This window comes from Uranotaenia lowii, chromosome 1, assembly GCF_029784155.1.
Source record: "Uranotaenia lowii strain MFRU-FL chromosome 1, ASM2978415v1, whole genome shotgun sequence".
Taxonomy (NCBI): domain Eukaryota; kingdom Metazoa; phylum Arthropoda; class Insecta; order Diptera; family Culicidae; genus Uranotaenia; species Uranotaenia lowii.
In genome coordinates this window covers 185,772,932-185,797,202 of record NC_073691.1, presented here as the reverse complement: position 1 = coordinate 185,797,202, position 24,271 = coordinate 185,772,932, and the positions used below count along the sequence as shown (strand labels likewise).

At 40.5% G+C, this 24,271-nt stretch overlaps 1 protein-coding gene across 1 annotated transcript in view; it reads right to left on the bottom strand.

Annotated features, from left to right (window-relative positions):
- Positions 1-822: 822 nt before the first annotated feature.
- LOC129738216 (homeotic protein antennapedia) overlaps positions 823-24,271 on the bottom strand; it is a 233,009-nt gene continuing 209,560 nt past the window's right edge. Inside the window, exons 3-5 of the mRNA XM_055729407.1 lie at positions 6,872-8,379; positions 2,039-2,264; positions 823-917 (exon numbers count right to left, since the gene is read on the bottom strand). Of these exons, the coding sequence (XP_055585382.1) occupies positions 823-917; positions 2,039-2,264; positions 6,872-7,390 (840 nt within the window). The 5' untranslated portion in view covers positions 7,391-8,379. The remainder of the gene's footprint in view (positions 918-2,038; positions 2,265-6,871; positions 8,380-24,271) is intronic.

Here is a 24,271-nt window from a genome sequence, read left to right as displayed (position 1 = left end):
ATATGAGTTTTGAGAAGAACTTTTCGTTTTACAGTTCTTAACCCTCATGGGGGGGGGGGGGATAAACCCCCAAACTCCTCATCCCCCCCGTTCCTACGGCCATGGCTGAGAATATTAATTATTGAGAAAACCGTTGATTTTAGTATATGATCCATACGAAATAGAACCGCTCTGAAATTGAGTGGAGCCTGGATTGATCTGAAACATTGTAGATTCTGATACAAAGTAAAGCACAAAACCAGATTTTAATTTAAAAACCGTGAAGGTTAAGATGTTCTAAGACGAAAAAAGTAGAAAAAGGATGGCCTCTATGCATTGTGGTTGCATAACTGAAGGAGTTTAGTGTGTTGGTCAAATTTATGGTTGTAAAAATCACAACTTGATCGATATTCTGGAACTTTTTGGTTCGAAACTTTGAACTAAGAATTTATATTTCAGTTAATTACTACGCATAATAAAGTTATAGTTTTTAAAATTATCTGAGTAATGTCTTTCAAAAGATAATGTGAAGTTTTTGATAAGCAATTACTATTTTTTTTTTCGTTTAATCTATTTTTCTGAGTTCAGAGACGCACCGAAAAACGCACGCCATCACGCAAAAGGAAACTTCATCAATCATTTTCCCCCCGAAAACTAAGCCGTCAATCCAATCTGGAAGTAATATCGGACAAGGAGGAGAAACAGAAACAAATGGCCGAATGATATGTATTTCTCGTGCGTACAGGTACGAATCTAGCCGGGCTTTTGTTCGAAATCGAATGATTACCTTACCTTAGGGAGAGAGGTGAAATTAAATGAAATAGAGTCTAATCATCAATGGCCTTAATGTGGAGCGCCGCGTCTAAACTCTGGCTGACTGACACCATTCATCCAGGCAGGGCCACTAACGACGAACGCGGCCCAGGATTGGTTCTCTCCTGTGTTCGGCACTCTTATTTCATTTCCAAATGTTTCCTTTTTTATGTTTTTGTTGTTGAGCCGAAATTATTAATGATCTACTCAGGCTGTTCACGTAGTTTGACATGAAAGAGCCATTTTCTATTGGCATTCGAAGGAAACAACTTGATTACCTTTTTTTTGTTTCTTGGGGATATCGAAGCCTTCGACTTGAATGTTGTTTGATATTTTAAGCCGCTGAAAGGCGCCAAATCAGATTATCGAATGTGCAAATTGACACGAACAAACTTGCTGAAATTTGAGGAATCAATTCTCATGGACCTTTTTAATTATATAGTGTCGCTGAATCCCTAAACCGAAGTTTTCGTCAACATCAGCGACGGCGACATCACTGAAGACTTTACATGTTGGACAAACATCTTCCAAGTGTCGGAACCAAACAAAAGAAAGGGTTGCCGATTGCCGAGGTGTTTGCTAATTTGATATGCGTTGGCACCATTGCCAATCATCAGAGCGAAAACTTCGGATTTCATCTGTATTGTCAAAATTTTGTTAAATTTACAACAATTTATAATTTAAATTATAATTTTAAAATTCAAATTAAAAGGCACTTGAACTGTTCCGAAAACAATCCGGCTTTAGATTCACTCAAATAGAGCAACTGCCAGCATCCAGACAGTGAGCAAAAACGCTGTATCATGTTGCTCCCCTGGACCCGATCCAAGATCCAAGATGGAAGTCTCACACCGACTCAAAGCATAAGAAAAGCTATTATTAATTTAGATCAAATTTTTTGCTGCCGCGTCCTTTCTTTTGTTTTTCTCGGTTCCGTTTTTTTCATCAACGTCCGGAGCGGTAAAAAAAAACTAATTTTCGCCTCGCGCTTACCCAGAGAGCCGAGCCGACCGCCTCTAATGAGTGCTGCCTTCTTTTTCCACCACCACCGTCAACCTCAAGCTTCAGGCCTTCAGCACAGGTCGCCGATGGAAAACCCCTCCCGTTGATAAATCACCATCACTTAATCTTGAAATGGCGCCTTTTTGAAATCTGGAATACCCATCCTTGGACGGGGCCGTCTGCCCATTACATGTATACAATCGAACGGAACAAAACATTGAAGAAAAGTTAAAAAAGAACTTACCGAACTGACTCCTCATCCAGGGGTAGAGCGGGGAGGCGAGACCGGAGCTTGAGTTTTGGCTGTTGGGGGGCGCGGGTTGGCCCTGGTGTAGCTGCGGGGGCTGACCTTGGTGGCCCATCATGTTCGGGGGTTGCTGCGGGACGACGCCGGGCGGTCCACCGCCGGCATTCCCGTACATGCCCATGTGCTGCGGGTTCGGGTGCACCTGTTCCGGCGGGTAGCAGTCCTGTGGGGTGGGTGTGTTAAAAAGTTAATGTAAAGCTAGGATTTGACAGATATCCTGGTAGTGGGTTGTCTGAGTTGGGAAGTCCAGTTCTAGCAGTCAAGGGTCTTTGAGTAACATTGGTAGAACATAGGTGTCCAAGTGTCCTAGGAGATCACGGTAGACGCTTGAGATGTTAAGGTATGGACGTGATCACTTCCATTTCAGGAGCTAGGGATCTACCGGAATTTAAATTCTCTTGAAGAATGGTGGTGTGCAATAGCCGAGCGAATGGCCGAGCTATTCGGAATATGAGTGGAGGTAGTCTTGGAAGGCTTCTCTATACTCAAAGACATTCATGTGAGGTTAGAACTTGAGATAAAGGTGAGCTATCAGTGATCTAAGATGCTCCGTGAGTTTCTTCCACTAACAACTCAGGTTAACAGCTTGACCTAGACTCCGTAGGGATCTTTTGAGTAACATTGGTAGAACATAGGGATCTAGGTTTTCTAGTAGATTGCGGTAGACGCCTGAGATGTTGAGGTATGGACGTGATCCTTTCAGGTGCTAGGGATCTACCGAATTTAAAATTTTATTGAAGAATAGTGGTGAGCAGTTGGTATTGGAATGGTAAGGTCATGTATAGCCAGTAATCTATTGAAACCCAAATGAAGGGCTGTTCAAGTTACTAAGACAAAAAAAAGTGGTCTAGGGATATACGTGTTGATCTTTTGAATAACACTGGTAAAATATTGAGGTCAAAATTCTCTCAATACCCCCTGTGCATGGCCGAGCTATTTGGAATCAGGGCCAAGGTAGTCTTGTTGCGCTTTCGAAGACATACAACAACCAGAATCCCTTGGAAGTTTGGAATTCTTCTCAATACTCAACGACATTCAAGTGGAGGACTACCAGTGATCTAAGGAGCTCCGTGAGTTTCTTTTACGAACAACTCAGGAGAACTATTTGACCTAGACTCCGTAAGGATCTTTTGAGTAACATTGAGAGAACGATGGTGTCCAAGTGTCCTAGGAGATCGCGTCAGACGCTTGAGATGTTGATGTATGGACGTGATCACTTCAGTTTCATGAGCTTGGAATCTACAGAACTTAAGATTCTCTTGAAGAATAGTGGTGATTAATTGGTATTGGGATGGTATGGTCGTGTAGTCTATTGAAACCCGAGTGAAGAGCTGTTCAAGCTACAAAGCCAAATTTCAGTGGTCTAAGGAGCTCCGTGGGGATCTTTTTAATAACACTGGTAAAATATTGAGGTCAAAATTCTCTCAATACCCCCTGTCAATGGCCCAGCTATTCTGAATGACTATCGAGGTGATCTTGTTGCGCTTTCGTAGACCTATTGCAACCAGAATCCCTTGGACGATTGGAAGGCTTCTCTATACTGAATGATATTCAAGTGAGGTTAGACCTTGAGATATAGGAGGGCTACCAGTGATCTAAGATGCTCCGTGATTTTTTTTTACAAACAACTCAGGTGAACAACTTGACCTAGACTCCGTAGGAATCTTTTGAGTAACATTGGTTGAACTTTCCTAGAAAGTTTCCTAGGAGATCGCGGTAGACGCCTGAGATGTTGAGGTATGGACGTGATCCCTTCCATTCCAGGAGCTGGAGTTCTTCCGAATTTTAAATTCTCTTGAAAAATAGTGTTGAGCAGTTGGTATTGGAAGGGTAAGGTCAGTAGTCTATTGAAACCCAAGTGAAGGACTGTTCAAGTTGCTAAATTCTCTCGAATACTCTTTGTGAATGGCCGACCTATTCTGAATGAGGGTCGAGGTAGTCTTGTTGCGCTTTCGTAGACCTATTATAACCAGAATCCCCTGGATATTTTTGAGGCTTCTCTGTACTCAATGACACTCAAGTGAAGTTAGACCTTAAGATAAAGTACGACTACTAGTGAACTACTATGCTTCGAGAGTTTTTTTTTTTTGTACAAACTAATGAGGTAAACATCAAGGATAATAATCGTTCCCAGAGACTCTTGTGGCCCCTAATCTAATAAGATCTCCTAACTAAAATTCATGGAATACATCAATCAATCAATAGAATACGAACTTTCAGGAATGTACATTGTAAAAACGGCCTTATTTCAAAGGTTGAAGTAGCTCAAGTGGATCAGAATGGCTCTCGACGCCGTGTGAGTCATTTGAGTTGGGAGGCCTTCGTCGGGAACCATCTGATTCGTTTAATACAGTCTCGAACGTGTGTTTTGACAGGTATGAGTTCTGAAGAAGCGATTTTTGGCATCCGATGGGCCGATTATCGGATCCTTAGGTTAGACCTGGAGTCATCAAAACAAGAGGTTTGAGTCTATGCTGGAGGTGTCTAACTGTACGCATGGTGAAATCGCTAAGAATACAAATCGTAATAAGAATTTACCTCAAGAGTGAAACACTTATAACGGATCCAAGGATGAAGCAACCTATTTGGTATGGATTGCATTCCCAGGCAATGCGTTTCCCCAGTTTTCTAAATACTCTGGGTCGATGGATGCTAAGGAAAGACTCATAATAATCTTCACGTATATCTCCTACTCCTTAAATTCCACCTGGGGCCGCAGACCTTTGCTCCCACCTCGTACTGTTTAACACTATCTACTCCACGGCGAACTCATAGACTAGGCAACTTTCAGCAAACCCTCTCTCCATTATGACTTGAAGTCTGAACTCTTTCTTAACGACTCGAAAACTGACATTTCCTCGTAGTGACACAAGGTTCCCGCACAACCCTTTCTCTTTGGCGACTCAAAGCCTCTCCTATAACCCTAACGACTCGAGATCCTACCTCGCAATAACTTTAGATTAGCGTATACATATACTCCTTCTCTAAACGACTCAAGGCCTGTCCTCTCCTCCAACGGCCCGAGATCTGACTTCTTCTCGTAGCGACTCTAGGTCAACGCAAACCGCTTTTCTTGTTGACTCAAATCCTGACCTCTCCGCAAAAGACTCGAGGTCCGACTTCTTATCATCGGGATTCGAGCGTATCCTCGACTCGCATCTGTCCCAACACACGCGCGAGACTAACCGTAATAACTTGGATGATTCTCGATGAAGACGTCATTCTACGCCAAATCAAATTGCTCGCCCGGCGTCTAGAGCCACTGATCACCCAGGTGGTAAATCCTATTTACGGATTGCATTTCAAGGCACGGCGACCTATCGCGTCTCCCTATTTAGTAAGCTACTCTGGGTCCATGGGTGCCATTGGTCGACTCTAGAAACTATGTATCCTTACGCCATAAAGTCCACCTGGGGCCTCTGGCCATAATTGCTTCCGATCCTAGCAGTAAAGCATACAAAAATAAGAATCTACCTTCAGCGATGCCGAGCTGCTAGGTACGTCGAGAACGTTGTGTAGGATACCTCCAACGCGCTCTCTACGACGGAAGCTGTGGGGATAAGACTTGATCTTCTTCGCAGTCGAACTCGTAGGGGTTAGAGTATTCACGCCGCGGAATACTCTCGGAAAGAGTGACTTCACGTTATCGGCGGGTGAGTCACTCGAGTCGGTGTAGGATGACGTCTTTGTCGGGAATCATGCGAGTAGTTTCGTGAAGCCCTGGACGTGGGCTGTGGCAGGCGCGTGTCCAGGATTCGCTGCTCTCGATCGGCACACGGACGGGCAAAAAGGAGAGGGCCTCGAGCAAAAACATGCGGAGCCAAGATCTAAAGTCGTTTGAGGAGAGGTCATTGGTCTCTAGCCGTGGACCCAAAGTCTCGAGGTAACCACGCCAGCCTCGAGTTACGAGTAAAGAGCGGACCGGTGTCGACTCACTCGTTGTTACGATTCAAGACTAAGGACCTCTCCTCTGACGACTTGAGGTCCAGCCTTTACTCGTAACTCGAGGCTGGCGTGGTTACCTCGAGAGTTTTAGTCCACGGCTAGAGACCAGTGTCTTCTCCTCTAAGACTTTTTGGCTCCGCTTGTTTTGGCTCGAGGTCCTCTCCTCTTTTCCCGTTCGTGTGCCTGGACACGCGCCTGCCACAGCACACGTCCGGAGTTATACGAAATTACTCGAATGATTTTCGGCAAAGACACCGACTCGAGTGACTCACCCGGCGACGACCGACGTAAAATCACTCTATCCGAGAGAATTCCTGAGTTTTCTCCCTACGAGTTCGACAGTGGAGACCGACCTTGATTCGGTCTTCCTTCCTCCTTTAACTGACAACTTTGGGGCTGGCAACCCTAGACTTTTTGCCAGCCGTGTGCCGATCAAGAGAGCTCAGTCTGTATGTGTAAAAGAATCATAGGTCAACTAGTTAGGTCCCGCCAAAAATCTCTGTGGATTCATAAAGTGTAAGACACACGCCTCACTTTTCACTACATTTTTCATGTTTGAAAAAAATGTCGGCTGAATCTCGAAGATCTTATTGTTCTACAAGTTATCTGAAGTTGTCGGTGAGTCAATCACAATTAGTTAGACTTAAGGAGGCTTTTGAAGCTTTTAGATCCCCAAATCATCTGAATTGAAGTTAATCGAGTCCCGGGGAGTTAGAAGATACTGATAGTCTACCGTTTGTTTTGAATTTCTAGGTCAATAGTCGTCCAACTCCGTTGAAGGAGCTACGTCAGTGAAACATCTCTAAAAAAAACTCTATCACTCACCTGTCCCTGGGCGTGACCCATGTGATGCTGAGGTATTGTCATTTGGGCGGTGTTCATGTGGTGTCCCATCTGTTCCAGCGGGGGCGAACCATTCTCGTAGGAGCCCAAACCATTCGGTCCGTTGTGGCCGACGGCGGCCTGTAGCTTACAGCTGGCGTAGACGATCGGTTGCTGCTGTTGCTGTTGCTGCGGGGGTACCTGGGTCTGCTGCAGTGGGTTGCCGTTGGTCTGCTGCTGGGGTATCACTCCGCCGACCTGGCTGTTGGGACTGTCCGCTCGAGCGTATCCGGCCGGGTCCATGTTCTGCTGGTAGTAGCCCATCCGATCGTACGGCGGAAACCTCGGATACGGCGGCATGTTGCCCTGAGCCGCATGGCCTTGGCTGTGGTGGTACATCTGCTGGCTCGTGTCCAGCCCATCGACCCCGGTGCCCGGATAGTGGCCGTGCATGTCTGAATTCATGTAGGAATTGGTAAAGTATGACGTCATACTTTCGCAGTTATTTGTACTCATCGTCATTGTGAAAATTTTGGTTTTGTAAGCTGGTTGCTAGGCGACGGGATGCAGAGACTTCTTGGATGGACTAAAATTACTAGAACACCGCTTCAAGCGTGATCAATCATCTGTCCCAATAGATGACTTTTCTCCAAGAAATTTCTCTCGCACTCACGCGATTTGCTCCTCTGACGATGTGCTCAGGTTGACTTCAACCAAACACACACTAATACTATTTAGTAACGCTGCTCTTACGCTAACTTTAACCTTAAAACTACGTGTACGTACGTGTGTATTGTGGGGGTGTATACAAAAACTATCACAAAAGCTTTTCCTTATTGTGTATTGACTTTGATTCTTCTTCCCAAACGAAGAAGAAAACCCTACAATTAGATGATGCCAGGCATGCGATGAATGAACTGCTCCCTAAAATAATTTGCGCACTCTCGATTATCCAGTAAACAATCTTACAGGAGCTTACACGGTAGGACTGGTTGATGACTTTTTACAGATTTTTCGACGACACACACACGTTGACGTAAAAACACACTTGCTTGTATATATTTTGCCTTTTTCCGACTGATTTCTTCAAACACTCACGCTCACGCTCTCTCAAACTTTTTTTATCACTCTCTCTCTCTCTTATTTATAAATATACGATTATATCTCTCGCTCTTTTTCAACTGGGAGAGTAGCTTCTCAAATTTAAAAACACAATCACAATAGGAGCCCACTCACTACTGCTGCTCTCTTCTTTATCGACGGGAACTAAGCAGCGTTCTAACACAACACGCTGAACTAAGTAGGCGACAAACTTATTATCCGACAAAGCCTTCCGGGAGCAGGTGATGTGGCGGTTACTAGCAGAAGCCTGACGATCTACTACACAATTCCGTATTCCTTAGCTGATGATGAACAGGCGCGCGATGACACAGTTGATGACGTATGTTGATGGAGATCCTCCACGAGCGCTATTTAGCGGGTACAATCGATAAAGACGACGGATGATTTATCTGTTGATTTTAAGATAGAGAGAGAAAAAATGTTAAAATTATTTTAGTCAATTGAAGTTATTCAATTTTGAAACTGCTTGAAGCAATGACTGAAACAGACTGGAAATGGATTTTTTGAAGTTCGGAAGAATAAATCTTTGTTTTGTCCCCATCGTTGTTGACTTCAGTAAGAAAGGCAAAATTTCCGCATGTGTGATTTTTTCGGGACACACTGATTTGCTTATATGGAATCCGTTTCCAGATTGGCTGAATGAGTTGCAGTTGGTTTTATCAAATCGTCCATTTTGGAGAGTTTTTTATTGTTCGATAGTGCTTGTTCCAATCATGAAACTTTGAAAAACATTCGGAGCTTTGATTGATCCAAAGGGTTTTGCTGTAAATACCTAGTGACTCCTAACGATGTAGTTTTTCTCAAAAATCAATCTGTTTTCATGTTTTAAGTCTTATCAACTAACATTTAACGTTGCATCGTGATCCCAGTGAGTATAGGATTTCGGGGGGCAGGAAAAAATCTTCCACTGCTCCAATCCAAAACGTCACAATGTACAAAGTTTTCCCATGTTTTCTGCCAGTTCGAATTATAAACAAACCACACTGCTCCATGACAGGGCAATGGCGGCAGAGCAACATCACGCATGCAAAACCTGCACACGATCGTCAGTTTTTTCCTTCCACGTTCGAAAAACGGAAGACTCAAGTGTGAGCAGGAACAGTTCAAAGCAAATGCCGTGATCCAAAAGTATCTGTAAGAACCTGGCTCAGATTTCCACCAGACTGTCAACAGTTGGTGAAAGAGGAAAGTCGCATCGCATACGGGGGAGATGTGTGGGGATGATGTTGTTGCCCTGTCGACTCGGTGGGATTTTATTTTGAAAATGAATAATTTGATTTCATGCCATTTTCGAAATTAGTTCTTCTAGCCGGTAATAGGCCTTCATTCGAGAGGGAGAAAGAGCCGCCGTTGTCGTTGTCTAGAGCACCAAGAGGCGAGGATCACGTGAATGAGATGGATGTTGGATTAAGACCGATTCGATCCGATCGCAGCAAGCGCGAGTCAAAGCGTGTAATCATAATTACCATGGGTTTTCGATGATTCGTCGTCTCGCTTGGTTGGGATTTTCTCGAGTTTCATGGCTACCTTGATGCATGATGTTCAGGGAAATGTCACTCATTGGTGGGGACCGGGACTAGAACTTCGAAAGGGAGGGAAACAAGTGTTATTACCGGGATGATAAATTGGCGAGCAGATCTATCGGCTTGTAAACACCCAACAAAAATGGCATCGTTTTTTTGTTTTTTTTTCGCACAGTTGAGACACAACATGTCACATTGCATTCAGCGAGAGCTTTACTTTTCTACGACAGTTAATCTCTGTGCAAAAGTATTTGTTTTTTCATTCGCTTGTTGCGACAATGTAGATTTGACGTTGCTTTTGTCTTCGCCTCCCTTGGAAAGAAGCAAAAAAAAAATGAACGTCCTTTGAGACGGATTCTTTTCCGAGGATTCTCAACCCGCTTTAGTTGGTATTGAAGAAGGAAACGCGGCTCCTCCTCTCTTTTTGATGTGGCAAGAAACAACTTCGCTTGCCAAACGTAATTAATTTTTATGTCTCGGTGCGCTGATCCACGCGAATAAAAAAAAAGTGCGGAAGAACAACCAGCTGCGATCAGTGATGCCAAACCTCGATGTTCTGAAACTTTGACAAATTCCTAAACTTTGACAGTTGTCAGAATACACACTCTGAAAAATTTCATTGGAAGTTTTGGAAACTTTGACAGGAAATTTTCACATCTGACAATTTTGAAAAATGTTCAAAAATAATTAAAATCTTCTGGCACCTCAGGTAGTAAGAAAAAAACGCAGATTCCTCTTCCAAGTTTTTCGTTAGCCGATGCACAGGGAGTTAAGAGCTGGAAATTGGGGCTTCAGGGGTGCGGGTCCAGAAAACACGCGCAGAACACATCACCCACAACCATAATCGTTGATGTAACTACATTGCGCAAAAGTTCTCTTAACCAACCTCGGTTGGCAGCTACAGAAGGACTTCAGACTGTAAAAGATCGCCAAACAAACCGGGCGGCGGCGACCAGCCGTTGTAGAACAAGAAATGTACACCCTGTCCCAACTGCGACCGAGAGACGTTTCAAATAAGCCATTAATTATTCGCGATACGCCGGGCTGGCTTTTCGGGATTTGGTTTTTGCAGCAGCAGCTAGCCCGAGAGTGTTTATGAGTTATGAAGAAAGCGTTCCTCAGGCGAGGTCGCGCTGTCTGCCTTCGTTTTTTTTTATAGATTTAATCCTCAGATGACCATCGCGGTTAAAATGTTAACCATTCTGTCCCCCTGCCCTAGACCAAATCCCCAACATCGATTCGAAAACAAACCGAAGATGGTGCCCATTTTTTTCTGTTTTTTTTGTATGAAAAACCAAAACGAACGTTAACCTCTGCCATCGAAAGATCAAATATCCCACAAAACTAACGAACCATCCTATCCCATTAAATAGTGGGAGCCGAAAGATGGTGACAAACACGCGCCCATAAATCAACATTAATCGTTTCTGATTGTGACCGAAAACAATGAACGGGATCCCGCATTTATTGATGTTTGAATGGCTGTGTATGTGCGTAATTATGAAATGCGAAACATACCACCAGTTGTAGATGGCGCTTTGTGGTTATCGATGAACAAAAATAGAACAAAACTACCCACAACAAAAATCCACCTATGGGGATTCCAATCCAACTGCGAGTGCACTTTCCAATCACTCATGCACCTTACACATGGCGATCCTGCCCTGCCAGTGGGAATTATTACTTCATCGGTTCGTGTTTTCCCTCCGTCCTCCCACCAGCAGGCAGGCCAGTTTCTGAAGTGTCACAAGACTTCTCTAGTGGGACAAATGCAACCCAAAGAAAACCACATCCATCATTTGATTTGATTAAATTTAATTGAATTTAAAGCTAGTGCCCATTTCACACATATACAATCAAATCTTAGCCCGGCAGACGGCAGACCATACGGTAAACAATTTTCCCCAGTTTTCCCGTCTCGTCTGGTCTGCGATTCAAAGAGACGTCGTGGTACCTACAGACCATTTCAGTACAAATTTGAGTCATTTTGTCATGTGTCATTGGCCCGACACCGGCTGACTAAACCGAACGAATGAAAACTTCCGGGCTCAAGAATGCTTTCCTTCGATTGTACTAAATACACTCAAAAAAAAATTCCTTTAAATTCTACTGGTCCCTATCAAAACAATTGCATACCTGTAGGCGTTTTGGCTATGCAATAAAAGCGATGCACAACATTGCTTCGCCCAATTTTACAACACCCTCGAACCTTGGGTGCCGGTTTTATCAATTTCCAACAGGGTGGTTTGGATTGGTGGCCGGAAAATCTGTTGTCGTCATCAGATTTTCCAACGAGACGTACCGGATAGCTGGCAAACGAAGCCGGGGTATTAACAGGGTGCAGGGACAATCAAAACAACAGCGACAGCAGCAACAACAACAACACCAACAACTCGACAACAATGGTTTGCGATTTGACGATGCTAAATCATCATATTGTGCACGTTGTCGTGTACAGACCGGCGGCATTGGCTCCCTCTCCGGTCCCGATGGGTCGGGGAGAGAGCCGTGCCTAGGATCATAATTGTTTGCATAAAGAGAATCTCTTTTGAAAATGGTGGTACGGAATAAACTAACAGAGTCGTGCTGATCTTAACATGGTTAGAGTTAAGGCTGATAAGAGATAATTTCGAAAAGGTGTCGATGTGGCATATTGATATAAGTTGTCTTTGCGCTCCCACCATACAGACAATACATTAGAGACAAACTCAATCAACTATGTTGAGCAATCGCTAGCACAACTGTTCTTAGCAGAATCTAGTCAGCAATAAAGACATCATTAGGATCTAGACCTAGGACTGGACTGGATAGGACCGACATCGATAAGGCACAAAGCTGATCAGATCTATGGCCTATTATGAATAAGAATGTTCAAAAATAAAACTAATTAGGGAAATCGACAATAAGTGTGAGGCCGATAAGGCATAAGGCCAATAAGGAATAAGGTTGAGAAGTGATTAGCCCGCTCAGAAATAAGGCCAGTAAAGGAATAAGCTATAAGGAATATGGCCAGTGAGGCACAAGACTGATAATTGACATGGCCGATAAGGCAAAACCCTGATAAGGCTTATTCCAAATGCCTATAAACATCGGAAGCCGAAGAGTGTTAACTTTTGAACTTCCGTTGGATCGGAAGGACCAACATGAAGAGTGTTCCGAAGGTTCACTAAACGAATTTTCATTGGATCGGGAGGACCAACATGAAGAATGTTCATTTGACGAAATTCCGCTGGATTGGGAGGACCAACATGGAGAATTTTCTGAAGGTTCACTTTACGAATTTTCGTTGGATCGGGAGGACCATCATGAAGAGTGTTCACTTAACGAACTTCCGTTGGATTGGGAGGACCAACATGAAGAGTGTTCACCTTTGAATTTTCGTTGGATCGGGAGAACCAACATGAAGAGTGCTCTGAAGGTTCACTTTTTGAATTTTCATTGTATCGGGAGAACCAACAAGAAGAATGTTATGAAGGTTCAATATATGAATTTGCCTTGGATTTGGAGGACCAATATAAAATTTTTTCCAAAGGATAACTCAACGAATTTCCGTTGAATCGGGAGGACCAACTTGAAGAGTGATCCGAATGTTTACTTTACGAATTTTCGTTGGATCAGGAGGACCAACATTATGAGAGCTCTGAAGATTCACCTTAACAATTTCCGTTGTATCGGGAGTACCAACATGAAGAATGTTCTGAAGGTTCACTTTACGAATTTCCGTTGGAATGGAAGGACCAACATTAAGAGTTTTCCGAAGGTTCACTAAACGAATTTTCATTGAATCGGGAGGACCAACATAAACAGTGTTTCGAAGGTTCACTTCACGAATTTCCGTTGGATACGGAGGACCAACATGAAGAGTTTTCCGAAGGTTCACTTAACGAATTTCCGTTGGATTGGGAGAACCAACATTAAGAGTGTTCCGAAGGTTCACTAAAATAATTTTCATTGGATCGGGAGGACCAACATTAAGAGTGTTCCGAAGATTTACTTAACGAATTTCCGTTGAAATGGGAGGACCAACATGAAGAGATTTCCGAAAGTTCACTAAACGAATTTTCATTGGATCGGACCATGGATATGGATCACACCATAAAGAGTGTTCCGAAGGTTCACTTAACGAATTTCTGTTGAATTGGGAGGACCAACATTAAGAGTGTTCCGAAAGTTCACTAAAAGAATTTTCATCGGATCAGGAGGACCAACATTTAGAGTGTTCCGAAGGTTTACTTAAAAAAATTCCGTTGGGATGGGAGGACCAACATGAAGAGTTTTCCGACGGCTCACTAAACGAATTTTCGTTGGATCGGGAGGACCAACATGAAGAATGTTCTGAAGGTTCACTTTACGAATTTTCGTTGTATCGGAAGGACCTTCATGAAGAGTGTTCACTTAATGAATTTCCGTTGGATTGGGAAGACTAACATGAAGAGTGTTCACTTTTAAATTTCCGTTGGATGGGGAGGACCACTATGAAGAGTGCTCTGAGGGGTTCACTTTATGAATTTCCGTTGTATCGGGAGTACCGACAAGAAGAATGTTATGAAGGTTCAATTTATGAATTTGCCTTGGATTGAGAGGACCAACATAAAGAGTGTTCCGAAGGTCCACTTGACGAATTTCCGTTGGATTCACTCACCGAAAGTTCACTTATCGAATTTCTGTTGAATTGAGAGAACCAACATTAAGAGTGTTCCGAAGGTTCACTAAAAGAATTTTCATTGGATCGGGAGGACCAACTGAAGAGTGTTCTGAAGATTTACTAATCGAATTTTCTGATGGATCAGGAGAACCAACATGAAGAGCGTTCTGAAGGATCACTTATCGAATTTCCGTTGGATTGGGAGGACCAACATTTAGTGTGTACACTTTTTGAACTGTCGTTGGATTGGGAGGACCAACATAAAGAGCGTTCGGAAGGATCACTTTTTAAATTTTCGTTGGATCATGAAGGCTAACATGAAGAATATTCAAAAGGTTCTCTAAACGAATTTTCGTTGGATCGGGAGGACCAACATGAGGAGTATTCTGAAGATTTACTTTACGAATTTTCGTTGGATCAGGAGGACCAAAATGAAGATCGTTCAGAGGGATCACCTTAAGTATTTCCGTTGGATTGGGAGGATCAACATGAAGAGTGTTGGGAAGTATCACTTAAAGAATTTCCGATGGATTGGGAGGACAAACGTGTTTATTTTATGAATTTTCGTTGGATCGGGGGGACCAACATGAAGAGTGTACACTTTATTGTTTTTCTTTGGATCGGGAGGACCAACATGAGGAGTGTTCTGATGGAACGCTTAACGAACTTCCGTTGGATTGGGAGGACCAACATGAAGAGTGTTCATTTTATGAATTTTCGTTGGATTGGGAGGACCAACATAAATAGTGTTCCCAAGGTTCACTTAACGAATTTGCGTTGGATCGGGAGAGTCAATATGAAGAGTGTTCTGAAGGTTCATTTTACGCTGATTCAAATGTTATATTTTGCACAGGGAGATTCAACATAAAAGCTAGACTGAAGGTCAAGGTTTTTGAGCATTGATTGATAAATGGGAGGTTCAACTGAAAGAGTAAAAGGTCCTTTACGATAACCATTCTTCGATGTTTTTGTGAGAAAAAGAGACATTGAACGGTGATACTGATCAGGACCAAATGCGCAAACAACAGAATAAATAGCGTTGGTTACCGTATGAAGTCAGACGTTGAGATGGAATGATAATTTGAATTAGGATTAAAGATATATCAATCAATAAAAAAAACCAAAAATACGGGTTTTGTTGTTATATTTTTGTGTAAGGGGGAGATGTGTAGCGGACTATTGCGAATGTCCATGAACACGAGCAGCCATGGCTCTCTCAGCCGATAGACTTTGCAGAGCATATCCTATTTCTCTCGCGCTCTTGATGTCTCCTATACTACGCTGCTTCACGAGAGGAAGCTTCACGAAGGAATATCAATGAGAGCAGTCGTGTGTCTCCTGTCCACCCGTGTCGCGTGATAAGCTAAATGTTCCACAAGGCCTATATTGTTCAAGGTCAATAAGGGATGCGGTTAATAAGGCATAGGGCCGATAAGGCAAAAGTCTGATTATTGACAAGGCCGATTAGGGATAAGCTGGATAAGGGATGAGGCCGATAGGGCAGACAACTTAAAATGTGAGAAATTTGTAAACAGACATAAGATGATCTTATCCCACATTAAACACTTCTTACACCTCTGGCCAGTACATGACCCAACTATGGAACCAAAAATGAAGCCATAAACCACAAGAACACAAAACCGGTGACGACGATTCCAACGATGATGGCGATGATGGTAAGAACGATGCTGATGCTGCTGATGATTGAATTTCCTTCGCCAGCAACCAGATTCGAAAGGAGTTGATGGTTCACAGAAATTAAGGGGTGTGTGGGTGTGGTAGTACACCCCCCTCGAATGGACCTGGCAAAAAGGATCACAGCAAAAGTGTTACTGCCGGGTGGGTGGATGACCAGGAAATCGAACAAAAGGATTCCACCCCGGCAGCCTCACCCTGTTCCTGAAATCCTCTCCCTGATGTGCACATGAATGGTTACGACGACGAGGACCGGGAAAGAAACCAAGATTGAAACCATTGTCGTTCGGCTACCCCCAACCCATTCGGGGTCGGTGATCCACCTCCCCCTCGCATCTTCTGTTGCCATCCAACGGTCCACCAAGAGAACAATGTAAAATTTCTATCTGGATTGAATTCCTGCTAAATGGCGTGAATATTTGCAGTTTGATTTGATTAATTTATTACATTTTTGCTGCTATGGGGGCCGCCGATGTTTCATTTTATTCTGAATACCTTTTTGGGGCATAGGGAAACCGGAACTTGGAACCAGTCCAGTCGAAAGTTTTTCCGGTTTTTTTTCTCTCCTAAACTGTCACCTGTTAGATATAATCCACACAGATTCCATAGTACCTTTTCCATCAGCATCAGGAGGAGGATGATGATGAATTTTTAATCAACATTTTCTGCCGGTGTTTGACACCGACCATTAAAAATCCATTTTGAAGCCCGGCAAATGGGGGTTGGCCTCTCCCCCCTGCTTTCTTTGAATGAAAACTTCAACAACAACAACAACAACAACGGCAGCAGAAACCTGGCAAAGATTTCCAACCGGCGATAATCAACATCTAAACTGTTTTTAATTGCATTTTAATAATTTTTATGAGCCTCGGTATATCATGTTGAGTGATTGTGGTTCGTTAATTCATTCACAGACTCTCGCATTGCGTTTTTGCGGTAGGGAGAATGGAAGTTGAGTAGGAATGACGTGATTTTGGAGCCAGCTCGAAAACCTGTTGATGATTGGATTCGGGACACCGGCCAATGTTTGAAGATGAATGAGAGGCAAAGGCATCATCTCCATGCTAAAAACAATTCGAATGAAACATGTTTCTAAGAGGCCTGAAATAAGCGCCAATTTATGTAACATAATGATTTCATTTTCTTTTTGGTGGTGATAAAATTGAACGAGAATTTTCAACATCATGAAGAAAAGAAACAGGCGTAGAGAATAATGCATTCAAAAAAATCGTATTAATATGTGGATTCAATACTTGGATGAAAACGTAAAACATTTCGAAACGTTGAAAGTCAGAAATCAGAATCAAAATTTTGAGACAATTTTCAAAAAAATCTTTTTTTTTCCAACATTTATTCGGTAAAGAGAAAACTCCTAAAGGTAGTCCAAAAAAAAGTCAACAGATTGGGTCGATTTGAGTTGAAACTGCAAGAAATTGGAAAAAAAAAATGTGTGAAGGGAAACACAAAATCAAAACGAGGAAAACTTTTCGGAGGAAAAAAAGCGGAAGTCCAACATAAAAGCTTATGCACGATCGATCTTTCTGAGCTTTCCTTTGAACTAGGGAAAGCGCAGAAGAACTTTGAAAAAAATAGATCGACCATCGACGAAGTGTTCGTTGAAGTTTTTTTTTTTTTAAATTCCATACAGTTCTTATCAGAATTAGCTAAAACACAAAAATCCAACTGTGGAGTTCAATCAACATGACAGCTTATTACAGAGGCGTCATCTGCAGGAAAAGTACTCGAACTTTTGATCGGTCGAGGGGCCCTCCAATAGTTGGAATTAAGTCCACGGCGATTGAAAATAGTTTTCTATAAATTATTAAAAAGTAATATATGTTTGTTTAAGAAATTTTGTTAGATTTTTTTTATTAAAATACCAAAACTCATCGTTGAACCCCTCGTCAAATCTATCAATCGAATCAATCGAACGTACCGCAACGCCATCTGACAGCGGCTTTGGGCTCCTTCCACTACTCGATAGCAGATGGCATGGATTATTGCATGCAAAACTTTTATAGTTTCGAAGCGAGCCATCACACACACACAGCCACACGTTGAAGCGGCTGGATTTTTTTTATTCGCTTTCCTTCTGTATTTTTCTCGTTCAGAGCCGAGCGCTACCTAGCGATGGAAAAACCCATCACCACCCAGCGATGGATCCATCAAAGCAACTCGACTCAACGAGCGAACTACTACAATGGAACATGAATGGAAACGAAAGCGAAACGAAACAACAACAGAAAAAAAACATAAATAAAAAGGTGTGTTCAAATCGGGTGCCGTTTCCGATTGCTGCGATGTGACCATAGGGAAACAAGTTTGGATCCGTTGTTTTCTAACCAATAATGAAAATAGATTTTTGAGAGATTTAGGCCAGAACGCAGCCATCTGGTCTATGAATCGGCAATTTTGATGTCATTTTAAAAAAGATTTAAATTAACATAATATTTTTGAATCATACAAAAAGACAGATGAATAAAACCAAAATGCAACAAGTTTAAAAAAACGAAAACAAAGAAAGCAAGGGCTTTCACTTTCTACAAAAATTCCGAAAGAAAACTGTATCAATCAAACTCGGAAACATGCAATACACAATTCTACACTTAAACAGAGACATTTAATGAATCAATCATATCGATAGGAATTTCCCCGATAGTTTCTTGGAAAACCAATCGATCAATCGATTCTTTTCGCAAAAATTTTTGATCAAAGTGTTTTACACTGCTCTAGCACTCAGGATTGATGGATGGGCGTAGCTATAAATAATGACTTCCCCCTTGCCGATCCGACCGACCGAGGTGTGGTTGGTGTGTTCGTCAAATGTTCCATCGTCTATATCCGTGTACATGTGAGTGTGCATGCTGTTGTTTGGTTTTGTTTTCGCAGCCACTGATGATGGTCGTTTGGTCGGTCGATGTCGGTGATGGTGTTGGTATTGTTGTTTTCGCTCGATCTCTTTCTCGCGCGCTATGGGAGTTTTGGGTTTTTCTTTTCGAGTAGGTATGGTGCTGAATATGATGGCTAACACAACACAACACATCGTTGTCAACCATAGTTGGCGAATAGGCGCTGCCATGATGCTCGTCGTCTATTTAGGTCTTCCCATATTTTCCATGGCCGGCAGCCGAATCGTAGCTAGCCAGCTGTTTTCCTTTTCCGAGTGACAAACACACCAAAACAAAAAAAAGGAAAAAATCAAATCATCATGGGTGCCGTTGGATTTTCAAACGCGCTGGGAAAAATGCCGACGGCCTACTTCGAGAAACAAACTCCGGTAGCATCATCGGTCGGTGCGCGGTGATATATTTTATTTTCTAATTTTATGGTCTGTTCAAGTGTCGGATTTTGTGAATGGGGAACACAAATCGTGGTTGAGCTTGTACGTCGTCGTCGTCCCCTACTGCACACTTTGGAAGAGTCAGTGAGTCGATGGAACGAGCTCGACAACGGAAAGCGCGTCGTTGCTGTTTTTTACGACGACTTAATTAAGCGTGTATTTACGAGCTGGTAAATGGTCAATTGAATTAATTGAGATAGGAATTCTCAAAGCGGGACAAATCGCTCATTGACCGAGCTGTGGCTTGAAGTTTTGTCTATGGATATTTGTTTTTTTTTAAATTTTCTTTTTGAGAGCAAACTGAAGAGAAATGTGGTCCTTCGAACCGGATTCTTAGCCAAGCAAACAATAAAGTTTCCCCAAATCAATTGAGATTTTTTATACTTTATCGACTTAAACTACCGGTTTGAAATTATCATTAAATAGAAACAACGATTAAAAAACCGACAAGGAAAACTCTTAATCTTCATTTTCAATTTGAATTTTGGTTCATCAAATTTGAACGCAAGGGAAAGCATATTATAAAAAAATTGTCAAAGCACGCATACCTCCAATTTTCAAGCGTAGGGCAGCTTCATATCCTCAGTTTGATTATTTAATCATAACAAAGAAGTTTTTTTATAGCAAACAGAAGAGAAATGTGGTCCTTCGAACCGGATTCTTCCAAGTAAACAAAAAAGTATCCCCAAAACAATTGAGATTTTTTTAAATTCTTTTTTTGACTTAAACTGCCGGTTTGAAATTATTATCAAATAGACTACTCAGACTAATCAAAGAAACTACGATAAATAAAACCGATGAAGAAAACTCTTCATCTTCATTTTGAAATTGAATTCAGATTCGCCAAATTTGATTCGAAGGAAAAGCAAATTACCGAGAAATGTTGGTCAGTGCACCCATGTCTCCACTTTTAGAAGCGTTGGGCCGCTTCATATCCTCGATTTGATTATTTAATCAAAAACAAAGAAGATTTTGTTTATAACAAACAGAAGAGAAATGTGGTCCTTCGAACCGGATTCTAAGCCAAGTAAACAGTAAAGTTTTCTCGAAACAATTGAGATTTTTTATCTTTTTTTAACTTAAACTGCTGGTTTGAAATTATTATCAAATAGAAACAACGATAAATAAAACCGATGGTAAAAACTCTTCATCTTTATTTTGAAAATGAATTGAGATTCACCATATTTGATCGCAATTCAAAGCCAATTCCCAAAAAATGTTGGTCAAAGCAAATTACCGAGAAATGTTAGTCAAAGCCTCCTCATCTTCACTTTTTGAAGCGTAGGGCAGCTTCATATCCTCGATTTGATTATTTAACCAAAACAAAGAAGATTTTTTTTAACAAACAGAAGAGAAATGTGGTCCTTCGAACCGGATTCTAAGCCAAGCAATCAAAAAGGCTTTTTTCGAAACAATTGAAATTTTTTTTTTCTTGAACTGCGGTTTGAAATTATTATCAAATAAAAACAAGGATAAAAGAACCGAAACCCTTCTTCTTCATTTTGAAATTGAATTAAGATTCGCCAAATTAGATTCGAAGGCAAAGCAAATCACCAAAAATCCATGGTCAAAGCACCCATATCTCCATTCAATATTTGAAGCGTATGGCAGCTTTATATCCTCGAATTGATCATTTAACCGAAGCAAAGAAGACTGAAAACCACTTGATTTAGTTTCAACTCTTTAAGTTGTCTTGTCATTTTTTAATGGAACGGAAAATATGTAAAATAGCTATATCTTCATTCTTAAAATCATGACTGTAAGAGCAAAACGTTTCCAACCCTATGTGTTTTTTCCCCGATAAATCGAATTAAAATTATTGGAGCTATAATTTTAATTCGATTTATCGGGGTAAAACACATAGTGTTGGAAACGTTTTACTCTTACAGTCGATTTTTTAGACACCTTTTCATAGGAAGAGCATTTCCAAACAGATTTTGTTCCACTAAGATCAAATTTTCGCTCTCGAGTTTGCTTTCGACGCTGCTGGTCTCAAAATCAATGACGGTTGTAACAAAAATATCAAAGAATTGTCACAAAAATGCCAAATATGTTACGATAATTTCAGAAAAATGTAACAAAAAAAAAGAAATGTCACAAAAATGTCAAAAATGTAAAAAAAATGTCAAAAAAAATTTCATGAAAATTTCATAAAAATGACACAAAAATGTCAAATATGTCATAAAAAGTCGCAAAAAAAGTTACGAAAACATTCCAAAAATGTCAAAAAAATGACAATAAAATGTCACACTAAAGTTGCAATAGTATCACAAAAATGCCAAATAAGTGAGAATAATATCACAAAACTGATAAAAAAATCTCACAAAAAGTGGCAAAATATGTTACAAAATTTCACGAAAATTTCACAAAAATGTCAAAAAATTACACAAAAATGTCACAATAACGTCACAAAAATTTCACAAAATTGCCACAAAACTGTCACAAAACTGTCACAAAAATGGAACAAAAAGGGAACAAAAAAGTATAAAAACGTCACAAATGTCTCAAAAATATCACAAAACTGTCACAAAATTGTAAAAAAAAAATGTCACAAAAATGCCAAATATGTCTCAATAATGTAACAATTATATCACAATAATCTCACAAAAATGTCATTAAAATATCACAAAAAAGCCACGAAAATGACAAATATGCCACAAAAAGGTCACAAAAATGGAACAAAGCTGTCACAAAAATGTCATAGTCGCCAAAATGTAACGAAAATATCACAAAAATGACACAAAATGACAAAAAAATGCCACAAAACTTCTAAATATGTCACAAAAATGTCACATTATGTTAAAAAAAAATGTTACAAAAGGAAACAAAAATTGATTAAAAATGTCACAAAAACTTAAAAAAAAATAACAAAATTGTCAAAAAATTGTCACAACAGTGCTACAAAAAACGCAACAAAAAGCCAAATATTTCACAAAAATTTAACAATAATGTCAAAAATAACACAAAAATGTTACAAAAATGTAACAAAAATGTTATCAAAGTGTCATAAAAATGCTACAAAAAATGCAACAAGTATGCCAAATGTGTCACAATAATGCCACAAAAATGGAACAAAGATGTCAGAACAATGTAACAAAAATGGAACAAAAAAGTCACAAAAATATGTCAATAATGTCACAAAAATGACAGGAAAAGCCAAATATTTCACAAATATGTCAGAAAATGTTGCAAAAATGTGACAAAAATGTCTTGAAAATGGAACAAAAATGGAACAAAAAGGGAACAAAAAGAAATAAAAATGTTGCAAAAATGGAACAAAAATGCCAAAAAATGTCACAAAAATTCCAAAAATATTACAATAATGTCACAAAAATGGAAGAAAGATGTCAAATAAAGGTCACAAAAGGTTATAAGATGGTCGTAAAAATGTCATTAAAATACCACGAAAATGTCACAAAAATGTCACTTTAATATCGCAAAGATGACATAAAATTGCCACAAAAATGTTGTGAAAATGTTACAAAAATGACACAACAAATTCCACATAAGTGACACAAAAATGCTTTAAAAATATCACAATAGTGCCATAACAATATCCTTGAAATGTTTACACAATTTTTTAAATATCTCTTAAAGATTGTTCATTTACGAGAAAAACATGTCATAAAATTATTGAAAAATTTCACAAACGTGGCAGAATGCTTTACAAAACTGTCACAATAATTTTTGAAACATGTTAATTAAATATAACGAAAACTTTGCAAAGCTGCCAAAAGATAAAAATGCCAGAAATTCTAGTGAATTGTAAAAAAGTTTCCAAAACATGCTAACAAAACTGTCACTGAAGAGACACGAATTTTTCATAAAAAATTTCGCACAATTTATCACAATAATGCTAAGGATCGCAAAAGTTTCACACAAATATAGTAAAAAAGGCACTTTAAAACTATCAAAGGTTAAGTTGAATTTCAGTTTGTTCAAAAATTAATCTGATAATCTGTTGATTTGATTCAAAGCATTTCATCGCACGTTCGTCAGCATCCCGAATGCAAGGTTGCCAACTTTTTTTTTTTAAATTAGGGAACTGGTGAAAATAAAAATCAGTCAAAATCAGGGTACGTTAAATTAACGGAAATGATGACGCTCAAAGTGATGACCTTTTTTTGATCATCGCTCCTAATTTTCACGGTAAAATTTTTTGTAAGCAATCGAAAGATTCTCTTGAATTCCCTTTTTAAATAAGAATTACAGGCAATCTTTCGATTGCCCACGTTTCAGCCACATTTTCACTTTTTAACATCAGCAATGGTACCTAATCCTGTTCCTTGCTACCCATTTTTCTTCACATTCGCAAAAATCAGGCAAAATCAGGCATGTTTTCAACAATCAGGGAAATTCAATGGCTTCTCAGGTTGTCAGGCTGAGTCTGAAAAATCAGTGGAATCCTGAAAACATTGGCATATCACCCCGGATGATTGATTCACGAGAAAATGGCTGATTTTTATCTTCGAACAACTGCCTCCCATTCATAAATGTTAGCTTATTTCTCGTTTCCCCGTGCACTCCAACCATTTGCTTATGGCAAAATTACCCGCAAGCTTATCGGCATCACAAAACCGCCCGCCTGCTTCCTGAAAGACCAAGTCGATGAAAATCAACACAGAAAATTCTTCCAATTTCGTGGTAGCTGGGCCAAGTTGAGAAAGTAGAGTGCTTCTAGTATCTTGGTAGCCAGAAAGGTCCGATTTGCGTGTGTGAGTCTGTGAGGATCTCTCAAGAATTTCTAAAAAAAATCCGAATCTTCAACTAAAACTGAAAGGCGCTAGAAATCGAAATTCGGGAGCGTAAGTGGAGATGAAGAAAGAACAAATGTATTAAACTTTTTTGAGAATTACACATACTTTTTGCCAACTGCATGTATTTTTACTAGAGGTCAGCAGGCATGCATTTTCTCCACGGAGAATCTCCGCGGTGCGGGTTTTCTTAATCCCCGCGAAGTTTCTCTGAATTTCACCACGGAGATGTTTAGCTAACACCACTGGAGAGGAGTTTAAAATTCAACACCAACGAGCGTGAGAATGAGAGCTCTTATGAGCTCCCCACATTCACCACCGAGA